Source organism: Oryzias latipes, chromosome 19 (genome assembly GCF_053564925.1).
Source record: "Oryzias latipes strain Hd-rR chromosome 19, Olatipes_Hd-rR_3.1".
Taxonomy (NCBI): domain Eukaryota; kingdom Metazoa; phylum Chordata; class Actinopteri; order Beloniformes; family Adrianichthyidae; genus Oryzias; species Oryzias latipes.
Window position 1 is genome coordinate 14,426,637 of NC_136255.1, and position 22,734 is coordinate 14,449,370.

At 39.7% G+C, this 22,734-nt stretch overlaps 1 protein-coding gene across 5 annotated transcripts; it reads right to left on the reverse strand.

Moving 5' to 3' along the window:
* Window positions 1-6,961: 6,961 nt before the first annotated feature.
* On the reverse strand, window positions 6,962-15,595 carry LOC144987892 (uncharacterized). Of its 5 annotated transcripts, XM_078937672.1 has the most exons (8): window positions 15,452-15,595; window positions 14,052-14,157; window positions 13,742-13,825; window positions 13,351-13,452; window positions 11,712-11,830; window positions 11,504-11,571; window positions 8,657-8,726; window positions 6,962-7,982 (listed from the first exon to the last, which is right to left on the reverse strand). In XM_078937672.1, the coding sequence occupies exons 1-7, from the start codon at window positions 15,460-15,462 to the stop codon at window positions 8,695-8,697; spliced, it is 522 nt and encodes a 173-aa protein (XP_078793798.1). In that variant the 5' UTR covers window positions 15,463-15,595; the 3' UTR covers window positions 6,962-7,982; window positions 8,657-8,694. The 5 variants fall into 5 exon arrangements, 4 of the variants coding, with proteins under 4 accessions (XP_078793798.1, XP_078793797.1, XP_078793799.1 ...); XR_013651579.1 differs by lacking the exon at window positions 11,712-11,830; XM_078937671.1 differs by having other exon boundaries at window positions 6,962-8,726.
* Between the last annotated feature and the right edge of the window lie 7,139 nt (window positions 15,596-22,734).

A 22,734-nucleotide genomic window follows, 5' to 3' on the forward strand; every position in this document is an offset into this window, starting at 1 on the left:
TGTAAAGCACTTTGAACTTTCTAAGAATGTAGTAAGGCGTTATATAAGTGTACACCATTTAAAGCATAATTTTATTAATATTTACATTAAGGAACAAAGTAAATATTCCAATTTCATACTTAAGTCATAAATAACTCCTGGAAAGACAACATGTGATACCAAAAAATGTACATATTTGTGTTTGTAACTCAAAGATCATCAGATTTGTTGACCGTATATAGACAGTGAATGAAACTAACTGCCTACGGCTTCAAAAAACATGAAGAAGACACATTATTGTTGGGATTTGTCCAAGACAAAAACACAAGAATTATCAGCAATTGAGAGTAAAAAGGAAATCTGTTTTCTGACAGAGTCATCTTTAGAGATCTTAAAATTCAAGGGTTTATGAATGATTTATGTACTAAAAAGACGAGTAGGTAAGCTGAGACAAAGATGGTACTTTGTGCATCTGACTGTGGGTTTTAGCTACCTAAAAGCAGACAAACTATACCCGCCACATGAAATGAATGAGCACAAAACAACACCAAACACAGGAGGGCTGCAGCGAGCAGCTGATTAACTACCCGTCTGCTGCATGAAGGAACACCACAGCCTCTGCAGTGAAAGCAGATCAGGGAAGATATCCACCTCTTGTTTCTCTTTAAGAAGAGACTTTGGCTCGCTAACCCCAGGCCAGAGTGCTGAGCCAGATTGTGGATTTGTTTCAGTATAATCAAACCTTTCCTTTGGGGGACTCTCAGCCTCTGTGCTTTCATGTTTATGGTCTTTGCTCCACCTTCAGTGTCTTTCCTCTTTCCCCGTCCATCCTTCCCCTCGCTGTTGTTGTCTGTCAGCGGGATGAGGGGAAGCACTGAAAAAAGCGAGGGCTCTCCGCGGGGCCTCAGCCTCTCAGAGTGATACAACAGCTGTGATCTTTTTCTGCAAAACATTGTGTTTCCTCCATCCACTCTTGGATTTCATGGGCTGTGAAATGTCGGAACAACAGGGTGGGACAGCGTGTGCTTCCATAACCCCCCGTGAAAGGAGAAGATTAGACAAGATTTCCACTTGTGTTTTCTGAGAAGGGAGGCAGCCAAATAATGGATTTGTGATAGAAGGGATGTCAGATAAATGGAGGAAGGAAATTGAAATATTACAGGCCAGCATGCTCACAAAACGATTACAATGCTCATCTTCTCTTCCTCGCATCCCTCCACATCCCTGAAGCAGTCTGGGGTGGAAATAGAGTTTCCCGCTGATATAGCGTGAAAAATAGTGACATTAATGTGCAGCAGAAACTAGTAATGAGTCGTTTAAAGACAGATTTGGATTTTTTTTTCTGGTCTGTTTCCATGCAAACTTTGTTGGCTTTGAGGATGGGCTTCTGGGAAAATACAGTGGGGTGTTGAGAAAACAGGATTTTAGGAAGTGCTAGTTAAGTGATTGCTTGTTTTAAATAAATCTTCAAAGCTCCGGCCCTCTGCAGAAATGAATTAAGGCGGGATGCGAGCGGTGAGCCAACAGTCATTCTAAATTTACATTTGTCTTCTCATTATTTTTCTGGAATTCTTTTGTTGTGGACAAAAAACAGCCAAGTCTGTGAGGTGCATTTTCATAGAAGAGATGCTGCGTTGCCATGACAACAAGGCATTTATTAGTTGTTATTTTTTTCTCTAAATCACTGTGACTCCATCCCTCATCCAGCCTCTCATATGTACGTTGGGGTGGGTGGGGAGATGAAGATCCCTGTAACTGACACGAAAGCAACAAACAGAAAATTTGGATCGAGATACCCGACAGAAAGAGATAACAGACGGGGGAGATGGCGATCAGGATAGGAGAAATTGGATTCGCGTTATCACTGCACAGCCACATCAAAGACTTTTTTTGGCAGGAAACTTTAAAGAAATAAAAAAAAAGTTAATTTTATAAGTCATCTTCCACCCTAGGGCTCATGGGTAAAACAAAACTCTGTGAAGTAGATGAATTTAGCTAATCTCTCTCGCACAGCTTTAGGGGATCACAGAGGGACCTTAAAAATTCACAAGTGGATATTTGTGTGCTTGGTACTTCAAATTTTTGGGGGAAATGAAGCTTCGGCACGGCAAAAAGAGCAGGTTCTTGATCTGGGTCAATACATTTATTTTATAGTGGGGCAGGCATCCGTTTTTCTGAGCTAATGAAAATGAAACATGCTTGATTCTCTTTTTTTCTGGTGTTGTTGCTGAACAGAGGAGCTGTGACAGATGGAGTGTGACAGAATAAGCAGAAAGCTAATTTAATGAAGGTCTTAGAATAATGATCCAATAATATGTTAGTGTTCATGCACTCAATCAGCAATTTATAAGTTCTCTGCTAAGGTGGAGTAGTTGTATATTTTCCTGCTCTTTTTAACCTTAATTTACACAGTGAAAGTTTTTTTCTGTCAAACACCTGGTTTTGGTTACCTCCCTGTCGGAGGTCACTAAACACCAAGCTAACTGACCATATTTGGTAAAAAATTAAAAAAAATAAAAGATAGAAATACGTAGTAAAACTGTTTTTAACTGAGCCTAATAGTGAATGAAAACTCTTTTATTTCAGAGGTTACAACAGCAAATGGTACAATGGAGGAAATAAGTATTTGATCTCTTGCTGATGTATTGCCCACTTAAATAGAAACTCACAGTCTGTCATCCTAATGGAAGGTTTATTTGAACGGCGAGGGATAGAAAATCGACTTTAAAGAATGTATCTACTGTAAATTTATTTGCATTTCATTAACAGAAATATGTAGTTGATCCCCTAGTTTTGCAACCTTCAACACCATTCAGGTTGATTTCTCACTGACAACAACCCAGTAGGAGCTACAAAGTCTTTTGATAAATATAAATAAATTGTTCTTTTTTGGCATAGATAAAACATAAACATAAAGGGACTATAGGATTTTTCCCCCAAATATGAAATAGTTATAACTTTTGACAGACTGCCTTTCAAAATAAAAGACACCTTACATTACTTAGGGTCATCTAAATGTACCAAATGTAGTATAGCAGTGATTTAAAAAAACAACAGTTTAATATATGTTTCAATTTGTAGAACTTCCCAGACAGAAATGTGTAAATCTAACAAACTAAAATGACATCAGAGCTAATTAGGTGACCCTTACTGTATTTTTGAACCATAACGGTGCACTTAAAATCGTTCAAGTTGTTCAAAATAAAAAACACTTGAGGTTTAATCCGGTGTGCCTTAATTGTGATTGCGCTAATTGACCCCTAAATGATTTTCTGTGGTGCACCATGAACAAAAATCTGTACAAATATTTTATTTCGTACTGTAGTTCAGCTGTATGCCAATGAGTTCAAGTTTGAGTTATCTTTTTTAACTTTTTTTGTGTTACTGCTTACTTCTTACTTTACAGTTACTTTTTAAAATCCAAAACTTAAAAGAAAAAAAACATTTTTCTTTAACCAGTGAGCCACACGTGACTTCAGGGCTGCAGGTTCCAGACCCCTGTTTGAACTCATCACCTGTAGAAAAGACACCTGTACACAGAATCAGTCAGACTCCAAACCCTCCAACATGGAAAAGACTAAAGAGCTTTTAGAGGATTTTAGGGAGAAGATTGTAGACCTGCACAAGACTGGAATGGATTACATTACCATCAGCAAGAAGCTGGAGGTCAAGGTGACAACTGTTGGAGTGCTTCTGCCAAAATACAAAAATTACAACCATTGCACTGATATGCAACACCTTAAAGTAGTGAAGTGCAAATCAGCTGATTCCAGGTGGTAGGTCAATTAATTCTTTGATAGCAAGCTATTTGGTGTTATGTTGACCTTTTTGACCTGCTTCTTTTTGAATTTTGTAGGTAGAATAACACTCAGTTTATTTCAAACACGTACTTCTGCCGTTTTGTTAGGTCTCAAAAACACACTTTTCTTTAAAGACAGGGAATCGAAGACAAAACAAACTAACAAGCAGAAATGACAAGTTTGATAAAAAATATAAAGCATCTGTTTGCATATTAAATTATGTTAAGAGCACAAACATAATGAAGCGTCTTCTAGTCTAGTTGTAGATTTTCTTGGTGGTTTTCCATTTCTTGAAATCTGATTAAATAACCACTAAAAAAAAGCCTGAGCTGACTATTTTTCTGCACTGCAGCCCAACTGCTGAGCGAAGAAAAACATCTCATCAGCGAACAGCTTTATCTACTCTGATGTGGACGGGCTTCTTTGTGGATCAGCATCACATGCTGGATACACAAACAACAATCGTAGGCTGTAATAAAGCTGTACTGTCTTTTATTTATTTTGAAGTTTTTCATTTTGATCCCGATCTCTGCTTTGCTGAATCCACTTTGCTGCCAGTTTCTCTTCTGGATGTTCCCTCACAAAGCTGATTATGCGGGATCTGAAAGATCTGCTGCCAACATCCCTGAGCCACACATCACAGGACAGAGCCAAAGGTGCTGGTTCTAAAACTATGCTGTTTATCATCATATCAATGCTTTTTAGTGTTGTGATGTTGGATGTAACAAAAATATTAGGGGCGTAATGGTTCATTTCAACGACCGGATTCACATCATAATTTATAGTTGACAATATGATTCACAGTCAATATTGGTTCATTTTGAACGATCTGGTTTGATACAATCCACTGACCCACAATTGATCCAGGACATCTTTAGCCAAAACTTTAACCAGTGTGACTCAGAGATAAGATACCTGGTGAAGTTTTCCAGATTCTTTGTATTTTTTGCAAGGTAATCAAGTTTAAATTAAATATGTGCACAAACAAACAAGTAAACAAGAATTAATGTCAGATCCATTGACATTTTATTTTCATAAAGTTCAGCCCACTGTTGTTTTTCCACACAAAGTGAACTTTATTAGAATATTCTAGCACACTGTATGGTCACCTGTCTTTGCAAAATTCAGTGTTTCCACACATTGGACTGTAATGGATCAGTTTTTGCTGCCATCATATGTGTGTTGCCTGCTGTGATTATCGTTTTTACGCTACAGTAAAATAAACCTACAGTGCCTCAATACAAATGGTATTTTCCAATATTGATTATAATGGATTTATTTCACTTTGAAATTATTTTAAAATGGTGCAAGTAGATTTATCCTGATTGGATTAACAACTTGCCTCAGACAGGTCAATCTGGTTGTTTTAGGAGTATAGATTGATTAATTAAGTCAATTAATTGTTACATCATTTTATACCATGGTCCGGTTGAATACTCGATTCTGATTGGCTGCTGGGTATGCGTTAAAACCTGATAACCGCACGGTGAAAAAAGAAGTTCCGGTCGGCTAGCTTAAATGATTTGTATCACTGCGCCGGCTTCTGTAAAACAACCTTTTGCTTCATCATCTGGGCAAAAACAAGCGGTAAGCGATTAACTTTCCCTCTGAATTGATGCTTTATTCAACCCATCGGGACGATCAGCATATATATATCGCCGAATCTTGACTGCAGCGGTGGTGCTGCACGACGCGGACTATATGTTACGTGATGCGGCGCGATGCGCCGCATCACGTAACATATAGTACGCTGTTTATGGGAAAAGTGATCCAAATCGAAAAAAAAAACAAGAATTAAGGACTAAAACCTGGTTAATATGTATTGCTTTTGTGAGTGACCATGGTATAAGCGGGTTAATGGCCTTCGAAGTGTGCGGTTACTACTTTTTAACGCACTTCGCGGAAGCAACCGTCCGACGCGAACGGCGTGCGTTAAAAAGTAGTAACCGCACACTTCGTCGGCCATTAACCCTTACATAAATGAAAGTACGTTTGGAGCAGAGGTGGTTTGATGCTTATTTGCATCAAGGGGTTGACATTAAATATCACTGTATGCTACTGAATGCTTTTTTTACACATTTAAAATTTAATTAAATTATTTGTCAAATACAACATTTCTGATCAATAAATACTGTTAGAAGGCTCATGCTCTCTGCCGTCTGCATGAATGATGAGCTTTGTCTTTGCCTTTTAAAGGACAGTCAACAGTTCTTCTTAATTGTTCAATTATTTCAAAATCTGTTCCAATAAGAGCATTTATTTTGCTATATACCTATACATAAGTGGCCATAGACTATTTAAAGACAGAATCCACCTGTCAGCTTATAAGACAGGTTGCTTTATAGCAGGTAACTGATGGCTCCTATAAGATATTTTTTGGGTTTTGGACTGTTTGGCATGACTGCTAGCTGAAGATGGAAAACTGACCAAAAAAAGTAGCTCAATCCTGCATGGATCAGTGGACTTTATCAATTACAAATCATAGCAGGGGTCCCTCATAAGTGGGACCACTGATGGACACGTTAGGAACATGTGCTCTAGAGGCGGTTTACCTGCAAAAATCATTCATTGCAGCTGCTTGCGCCATGATAGAGAAATGTACAGGATTTCATTCCCAACACCTGCTTCCCCATTATGCATCTAAAGAAAGACTTTTTCATGCTTTTCATTTAAACCTTTGGGGCAGAAATCTGTGCCAGGAATTTGGCACAAAGGAAGTGACAACGCCTCCCCCTCCTAAATAAATAAATAAATAAAACACACACACACACACACCCACACACCCACACCCACACACCCACACACACCCACACCCACGCATACCCGTATTTCTTACCCCGTGAGGTCCCATGACTAGGACCCTCCTGGTGGGATCCACCTTTTCTACAAGGTTTTCTGAGATGGTTTTAACTGCTAAAATAATGTAATTTTTTTTCAAGGAGTGTTGTCATTTCAAATACTGAAAACACTAACATGAAAAATAAACCTGAATTTTGGTTTCCCATGGGGACCACCCATACAACAGTAGTTACTCTAACTTTGGTTAACAGCTCTGTAACTAAGGCAATTGGGATTGTAGTACTCATTTCACACTTCCTGACTAATAAAGTCATTTACCAAACATGCAAGGCATCATTCACTGTCAAAATATGTTTGTTATGAAGGAAACTGCGAACAGCAAATAAGAGACATGGGCAATTTATTTATAGTTACCAATCTATAAAACTAAATATACTGCTGTTGGACAGAACAAGGTTCCCTTTGACCCGTTAAACGTTCTATCACACACTTACTGCAGGGCTGTTGAACTCCAGGTTTGGAGTGTTGACATCCTGCTTGTTTTCCAGATTTTCTTCTTCTACTTCCTGTTGATCTACTGGGCCAGGTGAGCTCAGTCAATCAAAAGCAGGAGTTGGTGGAAAACAAAAATTAGGGCTCCCCCTCGTTTTCCCTTTCCTACTTTTAACTGACTGGAATCACCGGGGCAGCGGATCGGAAGGGGGTAGAGCAAAAAGATCTGGAAAACTAAAACGACATCAGCCCTAAAGGCCTGGAGTTCCACAACGTAAACACAGATTTAACCAGAAAACAAAGACCTGTTGAACTCAAATTAAGTGCTTTATAAAAACAAAGTGACATTTGACCTGTCAAAAAATTACAAAATGAAATCAAGTGCTTCAGGAAAAAAAAGTCACCTTTGACCTATACAATTGTTTCAAATACAAATAAAATGCTTCAGAAATTAAAGGTCACCTTTGACCTATACATATGTTTTAAATACAAATTAAGTGCTTCAGAAATTAAAAGGTCACCTTTGACCGATACACGTGCTTCAAATGAAAATTAAGTGCTTCCGGAAAAAAAGGTCACTAAGATAAATAAGTGCATGTGTCTGAAGCTTAAATTTGGAACTTAGATTTACAAGCACTGGTTTAAATTAAAGAAAACAAAATAAAGTTGAATCACATCTTTCTAACTAACAAAAACTAACGTCTTTTTGAACTATACCGCCTCAGTGCTGTGATTTTGTTCCTAACAAAAAACTTGACTGCCTGCCATGTTCGTCCTTCCAGCTCCCTCTGCGAAGCTTCTATGCAGGAAAGACATTTTTTCCTGGTACCCTCCCACCTTCAATGCAGGTTCCTAAAATTTTTTCCAATGCTCGGCACTCTGCTGAAGACCAGGTCCTTTTTTTTTAAGCTCCTTAGAAAAAGAAAGGAAAAAATGTTATAAGTCACCAACGTACAAAACGTGATTAGACCAGATTCAAGGTAATGAGCATTTCTTATTTACAAAAACTAAGGAGATGCTACGATATATATCAAAAGCTCAGCAAAACGTCTGACTACTTGTAACAGTGTTAACTAAATGTCAGATGTTCATTAGAAAAGAAAGCCCACAGAAATAGATTTTCTTATCTTGTGTTGAAAGAAGGAAATAAAGTATCAGAGCCACGTTGCTGGTGTAGTTAGAAATGATTCTGTATTGTGCAAAGTTACCCGTCTCAGCAGTATCGATGCCTTAGTCTCTCTGCTGTGTAGAAACCATGGGCTCCATTTTTGAAAACATTTTAATTAAAAACCCAACAAGAACCACACAACCTCACATTTTCATTGAAAGCTGACATAAGACAATTTCATGAAACTCAAGTCTTTCAATGTTGGCAGTGAGATGTTTCAAAGTCTGATTTAGACAGTTTTGATGACATGTACCTCTTGTGCACAATTATTAGTAACATTTTATCTTTGAACTACATATGCTATAAGCAAGAAATGTAATAATAAATAATACCCCCCTCCCTTAAAAATGGTTGTTAGAAAACATAGTTTGTGCCATTTTTAAGAAACTTTTAAAAGTGTAACATGTAGGAAGCATACCTGTTTGTAAGGGTCGCTTCTTAGACTTTTAGACTTTTTCACTGCCGTGTCCGTTCTTCAGTCTTGAGTCCTGTTCATTGTATGAACAATATGGTTATTTTAAAATGACAATCATACACTTTTTGTCTTCCCTGAATTGAGAAAATGTCAATATTAAAGACCCATGCCCTAATGGCACATACACAACAGCCATGGAAGCACTGTGAAGCAGCTCTTCAAGTCCAGCTTCAACTACAGTCAGGACCACAAATATTTGGACAGAGACACATTCTTTCTAATTTAGTTTCTGTCAATTACCACAGTGAATTTTAAATAAAACAACTCAGATGCCATGGAAGTGCAGACTTTCAGCTTTTATTCCATAGATTGAACAAAAAGATTGCATGAAAATGTGAAAAACGAAAGCATTTTTTAAACACAATCTCTTCCAGGTGAATGCAGCCAAACTGATTGGGCGGCGTTTCATAATACAGATGCACAATGACCTAAAACATACAGCCAAAGCAACTCAGGAGTTTATTAAAGCAAAGAAGTGGAATATTCTTGAATGGCCAAGTCAGTCACCTGATCTTAACCCCATTGAGCAGCATTTCACTTGTTGAAGACTAAACTTCAGACAGAAAGGCCCACAAACAAACAGCAACTGTTTGCCGCTGCAGTAAAGGCCTGGCAGAGCATTCAGAAGGAGAAAACCCAGCATCTGCTGATGTCCATGAGTTCAAGACTTCAGGCTGTCATTGACAACAAAGGCTTTTCCACCAAATATTAGTAATGACCATTTTGTTTTCAGTTATTTCATTTGTCCAATGACTAACGAGCCCATGAAATGATGGGGTGGTGTTTAAAAAAAAAACTTTAGTTTTTCACATTTTTCTGCAATCTTTTTGTTCAACCCATGGAATAAAAGCTGAAAGTCTGCACTTCAATGGCATCCGAGTTGTTTTATTGAAAATTCACTGTGGTAATGTACAGAAACTAAATTGGAAAAAAATGTGTCTCTGTCCAAATATTTATGGTCCTGACTGTACATTTATTTTCTTTCATAGTAGTAGGTTTAGCTTTCTGTCAGAATTGACAAAGCCTTTTGGATAAGAGGTGAAACGTTTTCTAACTTTAAAAACCAAGTCCAGATGACAGCCCCTAAACCTACTACTATGACAGGGGTGGGCAAACTACGGCCCGCGGGCTGGATACGGCCCGCCTCCATCTTTGGTCCGGCCCGCCGAACACACTTTTTTTTTAATCTGGCCACACAATCAAGATCTGACATTTTATTCCACCTTCTGCAGTCTGTGTTCTACCTGAAAACCTTTAAAATCACTGTCAAATAGAACAGAAGACAGTCTTCTCTTTCCACGTCGCATTTCATCTTTCCCGGTTTAGCTCATTATATCTGAGCGATCATGCTGCCTTTTTTAAACAGTGCGCTCTGTTCTGTGTCCTGATTGGCTGGAGACCTTGTCAATCAATCTCCCCAGTCCGTGCCTCAACTCCTGTACAGAAACGCGCAGCTCTCAGATCTATAGAAATCTTTGATCGTGATCAGATCTTTGTTTTCATTTTAAGATCCTGGACCTAATTTCTATGAAAGTTTAAGAATTTAAACAAGAGAAAATGGTGAAAATGTTCATGTCTGTCTGCGAAAAGTGTATTTAGGCAGTGAGGAGTTTTACTACCATAAATTTAAAACGTCTGTAATCATTCTCCGTGGATTTCACCGATTATTTTTACAACGAAACTCCTGCAATAAAGGAGGGAACTCTGTAGTGGTGAAAAGGTAACACAGATATATGTGTAGTTGCAGCAGAAGACAGATAAATTCGCTTTTTCTGTATTACTGGATGAAAACAGAAAGCGCAGCTGCCCAAACTGTGAGACGCAAGATGAGCTCAAAGTCTCTGAGGAATTATGACGAGAGAGGATCCATCATTTATTGTTTTTGTTTTTAAATGTCAGTATATTTTTCCTGAATTTTTGTCTTTGAAAATCATAGAGAGTGTTGTTTGGTCATTGTTTTATTTCATAAATAGTGTTATTTATTTTCTTAAAAGGATCATGAATGAATGAAACTTTATTCATACAACACTTTACAACTCCTTGAAGGTACCAAAGGGCTTCACAATAAAATAGAGATCTAAAATGGGAACAAAAGTTTTAAACTAAAAACTCTAGAATATTCTGTTTTAGAATATAATTTTCAATCCAAATGTTTTCATCTACATTCCATGTTAAATCATTTTCACTCCACGCATCTGCTCCTGGTCCGGCCCTTCTATCCAATTTTATAACCCAATGTGGCCCAATGCGACTTAAAATAATTGCCCGACCCTGTACTATGATGTGGAAATGGAATCAACCTGGATAAATGAGAGTCTTCATAGACATGCATTTTTTTTCTTTTGTCAAAATCGTTAAAAGTGATCTCCTAATTATGATTGTGCAGTTTTTAGCCAAGATCCAAAAGCTGTGTTGCTTTTTTAAGACATTTTTTAAGACCATAGGCAGTGGTTCATTAGAAATACAATACTGGGCTTACTTCCCCTCCCTGTCACAGATAGCCGTTTGTGCGAGCACGAGCTTATAGCCTCACGCTAATATTAGTGGGGCAAAAATAATGACAAGCAATATTGGATCAATCCTGCCAGACAGTTTTGAGCCAGATTTTAGCCATCAGGGCAAGATGGAACTCCCTGTGTGCGACATCACACTACTCTGTTAGGTTTTGTTTTTGTCTTTAAAGCAAAATAGGTTTAGTGATTTTGGCTAAAATAGTCGATTTCACGATTAAAACTCAACTGGGAACGCTTGTATAAAAAGATTAAATTTAGAAGGGGGGGGGTGTAATACCAGATTCACTGTCTTCACTCCTCGACTCCATTTGATGTTTTGTTGAAGATGTTGAAGTCCCGAAGTCCCTGTAAAAACAGAATAGAACAAGTGTTAAAATGGAGTGCTCATTAACGTAATGAGCAGGGTAGATTGCAGGCCATCAGAAAAATAAACAAAAGCTAAAAACACATTTAAAAAAACTCCGTCAGTAAATAATTATCCTCACAATCTGTCTGCTAGCCGAAAGTCTCTGCAGGCTACTGCTTTTTTAGTTTCTATGCAGCTTGAGGGGAGGTCTGACAGATCTTGAACCATGGCATGCTTGGTAAAGTAGTCTTTAGTGAGCTGGAGAAAAGAAACAAGTTTTTCATTTTAAATTGTAATACACCACTTTGTAAATAATATTTTATAAAAGTTAAGAGTTCAGTCTAAAGCAGGGGTGGGCAAACTGCGGCCCGCTGGCTGGATCCGGCCCGCCTCCATGTTTGGTACGGCCCATTGAACAATATCAGAGACCCATGTTTTTTTTTATCTGCCCATTTTAGAAGTGACATTTTCTTCCCCCCTACTGCAGTCTGAGCTCCAACCTGAAACCCTCTAAAAATCTGTCAAATAGAGCAGAAGACAGTCTTCCCTTTCTACGTCACAGTTCATCTTTCCCAGTTTAGCTCATTCTTTTAGATCGATTATGCTGCTTTTTTTAAACACCCTGTCCTGTGTCCTGATTGGCTGAAGACCCTGTCAGTCAATCTCCATGTCTCCTGTACAGAAAGGCAGAGCGCTTTAGATCTACAGAAATTTTTGTTTTCATTCTAAGATCCTGGACCTAATTTCTATGAAGGTTTGAGAATTTAAACAAGAGAAAAGGTGAAAATGTTCATGTCTGTGTGAGAAAAGTGTATTAAGGCAGTGAGAAGTTTAACTACCATAAAAAAACGTCTGTAAGTAACCAAACTCCGTGGATTTCACAGATCACGGTTATTTTCAGAACATAACTCCTGCAAAAAACGAAGAACTCTGTACTGGTGAAAAGGTAACGCAGATATACGATTAGCTGCAGCAGAAGACAGATAAATTTGCTTTTTTCATTATTACTGGATAAGAAAACGACATGCAGGACACAGCTGCTCAGTATTAGAGCAAACTATGAGACGTGTGAGGAGCTGCAGCTTCAAAGTCTCAGCGGGACGAAGACGGGAGAGGATCCACTATTCATTGTTTTTTTCTTTTTAATGTATCAGCATATTGTTTCCTGACTTTTTGTCTTTGAAAATCACAGAGAGAGTAATTTGGTTATTTTTTATTTCATAAATAGTGTTATTTGTTGTATTAAAAGGATCATGAATTAATAAAACTTTATTATAGGGCTTCACAATAAAATAAAGAAGCTTAAAGTTTTAAAGAAAAAAGACTTATTGTGGCCCTCATAAGAAAAGGTTTGGGGGCTCCGCTTTATCATCCATGTGGTGTTTGAATATGTGTTTTTTTTTTCATTCTTATGATCATTCAAACACCACATGAATGGAGCATTTCTCTGAGTTTTCACAACATACATCAAGCTGTTAGTGTAATTGGCTCTAAAATGAAAACAAAAGTTTTAACCTAAAAACTCTAAAATGTTGTAAAATATAATTTTGCTTGAAAAGTGCTTTCATCCAGATTCCATATTATTTCATTCTCACTCCTGGCATCTGCTCCTGGTCCGGCTCTTCTATCAAACTTTAGAACCCAATGTGGCCCTCAAGTCAGAAAGTTTGCCCACCCCTGGTCTAAGGCAAAGTTTGATGATAAAGATTCTGAGCCCTATTGATAAAAACATTGACAAAAGTATTTGATATTGGCTGGATTCCATCATAAATACTTACAAATACACTGTCTGTTCTTGTCAGGGGAGGAACCTCTGGCTCATCTGTATCTGACTGTTCTCGTTGGACACAGGCAGTGGTGTTGGTGTCTGGTTCCAATTCCTTAAGAGATTATTTTTACTTTTTAAAATTAAAAAGGTACAAATTAAAACTGCACAAGTTTAATCACATGTTGGATTTAATTTTTCACTAAATTAAATATCTACATTTTAAGATATTTAACTGATTTATGAATTAAAACTCTACAAGTTAAATCTTTGCAGTTTTACTTTTAACCACATTTTTATTTTTCCCCCCACCCAAGGAATTTAGCAGGCTATTTATTTCTGGCAAGCAGGAATTTCATAACAGTTAACATAGGGTAAAAAACACCGTTCTTTTTGACACTTACCCAGCTATTGCCAACAGCATCTTCTCTTTCTGGGATGTCTGAAGATCCAACCAAGGAGCTGCAGCTTTCAGTGGATACAGAGGGCTATAAAGGGGACACAAATGACTTTACTCATTTACATCAGTTTAGCAGAAATGTGTTAACCAATGCTTTCACATCTAATAGATATTACATTATTAAAAAGGAGATGATAAATTATTTTGCAATGTGAATTTTTTTAAGAATCTTGTTACAAAGAAGAAATCTACTATAAATAAGTATTTTGATCCCAATAAATAGTATACTGAAAACAGTGGCAAAAAAACTTTACCTGCACAGGTGGATGTTTGGTCTTCAGGCCCTCTGTGTACCTCTTCTGGCACCTTTTCTTTTGCTCCCTAAGCATCTTCACACGCTTTTTAAATCTGAAGGTTCTTCTAAGAATCAAACACAGAAAGGTTGTTTAATTAAACACTCAGATGAAAGACAGACTCAGCTAAAAAAATGTCCTTACTGATAAACTATTATATAAACAAAGTTTACTTTACACAATTATCTTAATGATGACGCAGCAGTGGGTCTGTGCAGATGAGGTTCACAAAATGAACATTAGCTTTGGACCTTCCTGAGTTTTTGATTTAAAGTATTTAGATAAATGCTCAGTACTAAATGTGCTCAATTATTTACTACTGCACCATAAACCAACCAGGAAGCAAAAGTATAAAAACATGTAAGCGGGACTCGAGTTTTAAACAAAAGACATGATCAAAATATTACTAAATGTTGGAACCAGAAATACTTTTTAAAGTCACTTGATTACCGTACAACAGGGCACCATGGTGTCATACATTTTTTGTTTAGCTCTAAAAATCAAGACCACAAAATACTGAAGTGATGCTGGTTTTAAAACAAACAAACAAATTAACCAAAGTAAATCAAATTGGTAAGCATTTTCAAATGAAAAAAAAAATAAACACTACCAAGATGGTTACAGATTTTAAAAAGTTAAATTTAAGACTTTAAGACCTTTTAAAGATCATTTTAAAATATATAAATCATATTTACAAAGACCATGAACATCATGTTTATCTAAGCAAGCATACATACAAGCATTAAATGTAAGAACATGTCAAACTGATGAAGCATTAAATTTCGGTCGGGCCTCCTAAACTTTGATATTTTTCTTATTTTCATCAAGAGGAAAAAAATGAGATCCTCTAACTATTCTAGTTTTACCCTCTCGGGTTAATGCGGGACAGTGAGACTGGGTCACATGACTCAGACGGAGCTCCTGCAGCGGGAGCTTTGATCCCGGTACGAAGAATATCTAAACGATGTAATGATCCCAGACATGCAGACGTGACTACGATACTTTTGCTGGAGCATCAAAATTATCAACACTTTTGCACAAACGGCAAGCAGCAAGATTGGCGCAGCGCGAAGGGGGGGGGTTAACTCACAGAATTTAAGACAAATTAATACATTTAAGGCCACACGTCAATAAATTACATTTAAAATGTATTTAGGATCTGTAACAGCCTGACCAAAATCATTTGGAAAGCTAGCTTCCCCACAAGCACATGCTGCGTTAGCTTCAAAGGACCGAGCTAGCTAGCATCGCCATGTGCTCGGCTCTCGAGCATTTCCACCGGAGAAAAGCATGCCTAGACGGACTAAATATGTCTCAAAGTCATTTACTGTCTGTTTTTAAAAAGTTTTGATGAGACTTACCTAGATTCCATGAAAAATCCTTGCCGTTCTGAGACTCCACTGGGTTAGCTGTCTGCACTGCTGCCTGAGCTGAGAGGGAGACGATGCACCTGTGGAGCTGAGCGGGTGTGGCTTTGCTCTGCTCACCCTTCTCTCAGTCTTGGTGGGGGAGGGGGATAGTCACGGTGGGAACCCGAAAAGTCAGGAACTGGCAACTATTTACTATATGGGTGCCTCAGCTTTACTACAGCACCTATATTCACTTGTGTAATCATTAAAAAGTTTGTTTTGTTTATAAATAAATGCAGAAATCAAACTTTAATAATCTCACAGGGAAGAATTTATGTGTTATGCCAGCTACTAAGGTGGGGGGTAAAATGAAAGAGTAATTAAGAACCCTAATTTACACAGCAAATCCTACGTAATCGCAAATAGAAAATAGGATATTATTATATTAAATAAGCAGATAAACAAGAGTAATACATCTTTCATTAGAATAAAAGTGTAAAATTCAATTTATTTGATTAGCACAATGTTAAGCCCTGCAACTGTAAATAATATATAAGTTGCTTTTACCCAAGCAAATTCATAGTGCTTTTATTTTGGTAACTTAAAATATATAAAGGGCACAGTCAACATTGTTTGATTTCCAAAACAAAATATTCTTCTATAAGAAAGAATAAAAATGGTAAGAATAAAAATGGAATGGATGTTGCTAAACCAATAAGGCCCTAAAAGGCTGATTGAGGAAATAAATGCTGTTTATTTTCAACATTGCTTAATTTAGTTTCTTACTTTTAAACGGTTCAGGAGCCTGAACGGTGCTTCAAAAATAAAGGAAAATAAAAACATAAATTCTTTCCAGAAAACAAAAAAAGTGTGATGATGAGGCATCATGACAGGATGAAGGAGAGTGCTTTAATGTGCCTAAGATGCTTTATTTACGTGACAGTCTGCACTTTGACAGGCTTTGCCAACAGCATTTTGGATGATGCTCCATGCATTTGCTGGTCAGAGGCTCTGCTCCACCCGTTCTTATCCCCAATTTGTGTTTTTATTTGATACTGGCAGCAACATGGCACAGAGTTTCGGTTCGGTATGTATCCATCCATCCATCCATCCATCCATCCATCCTCCTCCTCCTCTTTTCCGGGATCGGGTCACGAGGGCAGGAGTCTAAGCAAAGATAACCAGACAAAGAGCTCACTTCCTCCAGCTTCTCTGGGGGGACCCCGCGGCATTGAGATGTAGTCTCTCCAACGTGTCCTGGGTCTTCCCCGGGGCCTCTGCCCAGTGATTCAGTTCCAGAACACCTCCCCAGGGAGGCGTCCAGGAAGCATTCGGACTACACGCATGAGCTACCTCAACTGGCTTCCTTCAATGTGGAGGAGAAGTGGTTATACTCTTGGTCACCTGCTCTCCGCAGGTGACCAAGCTTCTCACCCCACAGTGTGAACCCACAGAGGAAGCTCATTTCAGCCACTTGTATTCGGGCCCTGGTTCTTTGGGTCATGACCCAGAGCTCATGACCATAAGTGAGTATTGGAATGAAGATCGACCAGTAAATTAAGAGCTTTGCTCTTTGGCTTAGCTCTCTTCAGACTGATACAGCGACCACATAACTACGGACGCTGCTCCGATCTGCCAATCAATCTTACACTCCGATCTTCCCTCACTCTTAAACAAGACCCCAAGATATTTAAACTCCTCCACCTGGGGCAGCGACACTCCACCCACCGAGAGATGGCAAACTACCTTTCTCCGGTCGAGATCTATGGATTTGGTTTGGCGGTGCTGACCCTCATCCCAGCCGCTTCACACTCGGCCACAAACCACCCCAATGCATGCTGTAGGTCCTGGCTCGATGAAGCCAACAGGACAATATCATGTGCACAGAGCAGAGAGGAAATCCTGTGGTCCCCAAACCACCCAACTGATGATGTGTTGTTGCAATGGTAGGATGGGTTTGGTGCCCATCCTAAGTAAAAATTAAAGCCGCAACCAGCGTTGTATAGCATGGTATAGCAGACACAATCTGCCTTCCACGCCCAACTCTAAGCACAACCGCCGCTCTTACCGCCCTCCCCAGCCTCACCGCCCTCATCACCCACCTTTGATCAAGGCTAGTCAAAGCTGCATATGCTAATTATGCTAACTATACTAGCTATGCCAATATGGCTAAAAGTGCTAGCATTGCGATCACCATCATCAATTCTCTAAGAAAAACACATTGCTCAAAATGCTAATTATGCTAACTAAGCTAGCTACGCTAATGTGGCAAAAAGTGCAAGCATAGCGATCAGCACCATCACCTCTGTCTGAAAAACACATTGCTCAAAATGTTAATTAGGCTAACAATGCCAGTTATGCTAATGTGGCTAAAAGTGCTAGCATTGAGATCAGCATCATCAACTCTCTCTGAAAAACACATTGCTCAAAATGCTAATAATGCTAACTATGCTAGTTATGCTAATGTGGCTAAAAGTGCTAGCTTAGGGATCAGTATCATCAACTGACTCAGAAAAAGACATTGCTCCATTGGTGAGAGCTATATGTCATCACATGATTCAAAAATTCCACGTTTTTCAAAATGGCGGCTTTTCTGTTGATTTTATCTCCATAGCAACCCTTTAATGATTTGGTTGCCTCGGGAAGACGAACATTTCGACTTCAGTTTCAGACTAATCTTTTTGTGTGTGAAATACACGATTTTCGGCCCATTAATTTGATGTCATCCTCTTCGGGGGGTGACGTTGACTGTGGTCAACGTGGTTCATGTCTCATAAAAACAAGTTGCTTCTCACTGAGATCTTTTCATTGGGGTGGGGTGTAGAGCCACACCATCACAGCTGCCCAAAGAGGCTCGGTGCCAACTAGCGGTCGGAGGCTTAACCCTTATGCTATTCTAAGATGACCCCACCCTTACATTGACCTCTTCTCCCTACCATGACAAAGGTTGATAAAGGTGGAAAGATTTCATGTAATCCATGGACACCAGTGAAGATCACAAATCATTGAAGAAAAAAGGTTCAGAGCACTATGTAGTGGGTCTAGATGACCCAACTCCCAATGTTAAAGTGCCTAAGATAGCACAAGGGTTACATGGAAAACAAGAGTTAAACGCTGCAGGGCGCTCATAAATAATTAAATAATTATCAGCCTGACAGCATTTAAAATCGATACAAATATCGCCGAATCTCCACCAGTCTTACTGCTTTTGGGAAGAAACTGTTCCTCAGTCTTGTGGTCCTGCTCTTAATGCTCTGTCACTACCTGCCTGAGAAGAGCAGGGAGAACAGAGGGTGCAAGGGCTGACTGGGGTCTTTCAGGATGCAGGAGGCTCGTTTCCTGCATCCAGTTTTGTAGATCTCAGTGGTGAACTGCAGGTGAAACCACAGTCCTCTGCACAGTTTTAGCCAGCCGTTGCAGAGCTTTTCTCTCTGCCACAGAACAGTTGCCGTGCCACACAGTGATGGAGGAGGTCAGGACACTCTCCACTATGCACATATTGGTGGTCAGGACTGAGATTCTAATCACAGCACGCTTGAGCCTAATAAGGAAATAGAGGCGCTGATGTGCCTTCTTCACCAGGCAGGATGGGTTGGTGCTCCAGGTGAGGTCGTTGGAGATGTGCACACCCAAATACCTGAGGCTAAAAACCACTTCCACCTCAGCCCCACCGATGTAAAGAGGAGGAGGAGGAGCATGACTGTCCTTCCTGAAGTCCACGATCATCTCCTTGGTCTTCTTCACATTGATGCAGAGGTTGTTGTCTCTGCACCAGCCCTCCTAATGCTCCACCTCCTCCCTGTAGTTGGACTCATCGTTGTTGGTGATTCGTCGAAGTATAGATGTGTTATCTACAAACTTCACAATCAGACTGCTGGAGTGACTTGCTGTGAAGTCATGCGTGAGCAAGGTGAACAGGACGGGGCTTAGCACAGAGCCCTGTGGGAGGCCCGTGCTGAGGGTGATCGGGGGGGGGGGGGGGGGGGGGGGGTCACAGATCTTCACAGACTATGGTCTTTCAGGAAGTCCAAGACCTAGTTGCAAAGAGTGAAGCACAGTCCTATGTGTGCAGTTTATGGATGAGGGTATTTGGGATGATTATGTTGAAGGCTGATGTGAACTCCACAAAGGGCAGGCAAACACACGAGTTCTTATTCTCTAGGTGGGTGAGTGTTGTGTGGACCACTAGTGACATCTTGTGTGAATCGGTTTGACCTGTATGCATATAGGTGCAGGTCCTTGGTAACACCAATGGATTCTGTGATGTGGGTCATGAACAGTTTTTCAAAACATTTTATGACCATCGGAGCTAGGATCACTGGCCAATAGTCCGTCAGACCTGTCACTGAGGATGTTTTGGAGTTTGGGATGATCGTTACGGTCTTCAGGCAGGTAGGGAACACTGCCTGCTTCAGGGGGGTGTTGAAAATGTCTGTTAGCACCTCTGTGAGCTGGTGTCTGTCAGGACCCGTCCAGTGATGTTGTCAGGTCCAGAAGCTTTGTGAAGATTGATTCTCTGGATGGTCTTCCTCACTTCTCCACTCTTCAGGGTTGGAGTCCTCAAAGCTCAAAGCAGCGCTACAAAAGGTTGAGTGCGTCTTGTAGAAAGGGGTCTTCGGAACAACTCTGGTGTTGTAGTCTGTGATGCACTTAATGCCCTTCCACATACTACGGGGATTATTGGACGTAAAATGTTGCTGGATCCTCTGAGGGTATGCTTGGCCCTGTTCACCCCAGCGTGCAGATCCCTTCTCACTACTCTGAGTGCTACCTGGTCACCAAACTGGAAAGGAGCATTCCTGTTTTTCAGTAGAGACTACACTTCTGCGTTCAGCCAGGGTTTCTGGTTGGGATAGTACGTTACAGTCATGGTGCAGGTGAAGTTCTCCATGCACTTCCTGATGTACCTGAGGACACCTGATGTATAATCCTCCAGGTGCTCCTCCACCTAGTGCAAAGCTGCCTTCTGAAGACCTGCCAGTCTGTGTCTTGGTTAGCTGGGGCAGTCTCATTGGGCTACACTGTGATGGTCCTCTGTGTTGGTGCCTGGCGTCTGGGGAAAGGGCAGTAAACAGGAACCAGCACGATTGCGATGTGGTCGGAGAAGCCCAAATGAGGATGGGGACAGCTCTGTGTGCATCTTTTTTGTTGATGTGGACACAGTCCAGAGTGTTATTTCCCATGCTGGTGGAACTTGAACAAAGTGTCTGTCAGGTTTACATGGTTTAAGTCTCCTGCAACCACGTAAAATGCCTCCGGGTGCTTATGCTGGAGCGAGCTGATATTGTTGTGGAGCTCTGGCAGTGTGTCGTTAGCATAAGCATTAGCATTATGCTAATGCTAATGCATTAGGAGGGATGGTGTTCTGTACCTACACAAAAAACCCTTTTTGGATGGATATTAACAAAATGCCTTCTGTTAGGGGAAAAAAAACACCTTTGGTGTTTAAGTTACATTCAAATTTTTAACCCAGGCTTTGGTCACTGGTTCAAATGGGCCTGTGGGGGAAAAATCCATCCAAAAACATTTTGAGAATTGCTGTTTTCTTTCAGAATGGGGTAACTGTGTACGTCTTCCTGATTTTTCTTCCAAGGAGTTTGGGGATGAAAAATATCTAGGGGTTTCTGTGCACCCACATTTTTAACATGTTGTACAGGGGTTTGCAAACTGGGAGACGTCTGTTTTGCCACAATCAGACATATATTTTTGAAACTGTGAACCCTGGAACTTCTGTTTTTCAGGTATTTGGAGCTGCCCCCTTGGGCCAATATTGTTTAAAAACAGGAGAAAATTCACATGAGAGCCCCTCATGGGGTGCTTAATAAGTTCACCAAATTTTAGATTGCTTGTTTGCCTGGTTAGATAGTTAGCTTTAGCATCATGCTAGCAACAAACAACAAAGTTATTTTGCATCAGGGGGATGAATGATACAACATAGTCAAAGATTGGCTTTATTGGCCAAAGGGAAGCATTTTTAATCTTGATTTCACACTTGAATTGGAGTAGGCCGAAACAAGGGTACAGGGGGCTACAGGAACAATGCTTTGACCTGGGGGGCTGAAACTTCTTTCATTACATCAGGCTGTTACCCTAATGCACCATCCAGAGTTTGGAGTCTCTTGCGTAAACTGGGCCACCAAGGGAGACGCAAACATTTACAATAAGCTCATCCTAGATTTTCCTGATGAGGTGTTTTCTTTAATTTCTCAGATCTGCTTAGAGTGAGAACTACCAAACTTACCAGTAATGGTTAAAACCTTGTACTTAGCTACTGTACAAAGTGTGATGCTCCTACGATCACATTTCCCCTCACAAGACCCCAAAAGGTGTTGTTTCAGGACTAGGCCTCAAGCCTCACTTTTTTACCTTTGACATTTGAGTAGAAATTGCCAGGTTATCCTGGCTTTAAAAATGACATAATTTGTGTCAACTAAGTATATCTGTTTGACAATACAAATATTGTCACTTTCCAAAAGTAATTTCAATATTTGTAATCATAAAATATGATATTGAAAAAGTACACACTTTGTCAGGAAAATGTCCCCATTAGTCCAACGTCACACACTGCTATACCCACTCTGACCACTAGGATGTCATGGTGAAACACACCTTGTCATGAAAAGTCATCTCCAGGGGACCGATTTTACTTTGCAAAAAAAACAGCACTAGGCATATCAGGAGGCTTTTTTCTATTGATTCCAATGCTTGTGCCTGTGGGGACCGAGCTTCGGTCCCCACGGAAAAAATTGGTACCCACGAGGTGGGTGAAATTTCAGGTCCCGGATCCCACAAGGGTAGAAATACAAACGCACACCCACCCACACACACACACACACACACACACACACACACACACACACACACACACACACACACACACATACCTGTATTTCTTACCCCGTGAGGTCCCCTGACTAGGACCCTCCTGGTGGGATCCACCTTTTCTACAAGGTTTTCTGACATGGTTTTAACTGCTAAAATAATGCAATTTTTTTTCAAGGAGTGTTATCACTTCAAATACTGAAAACACTAACATGAAAAATTAACCTGAATTTTGGTTTCCCATGGGGACCACCCATACAACTGCAGTTATTCTAACTTTGGTTAACAGCTCTGTAACTAAGGCAATTGTGAGTGTAGTACTCATTTTACACTTCCTGACTAATAAAGTCATTTACCAAACATGCAAGGCATCGTTCATTGTCACAAAATGTATGTTATGAAGGAAACTGCGAACAGCAAATAAGAGACAAGGGCAATTTATTTATAGTTAGCAATCTACAAAATTAAAAATA

Coding starts and splice junctions, on each gene's coding strand:
- LOC144987892 (XM_078937672.1), bottom strand. Junction 13,826..14,051: donor CCAAACATCCACCTGTGCAG/GTAAAGTTTTTT, acceptor TCCCCTTTATAG/CCCTCTGTATCCACTGAAAG. Junction 8,727..11,503: donor GAGTGAAGACAGTGAATCTG/GTATTACACCCC, acceptor TACAATGAACAG/GACTCAAGACTGAAGAACGG.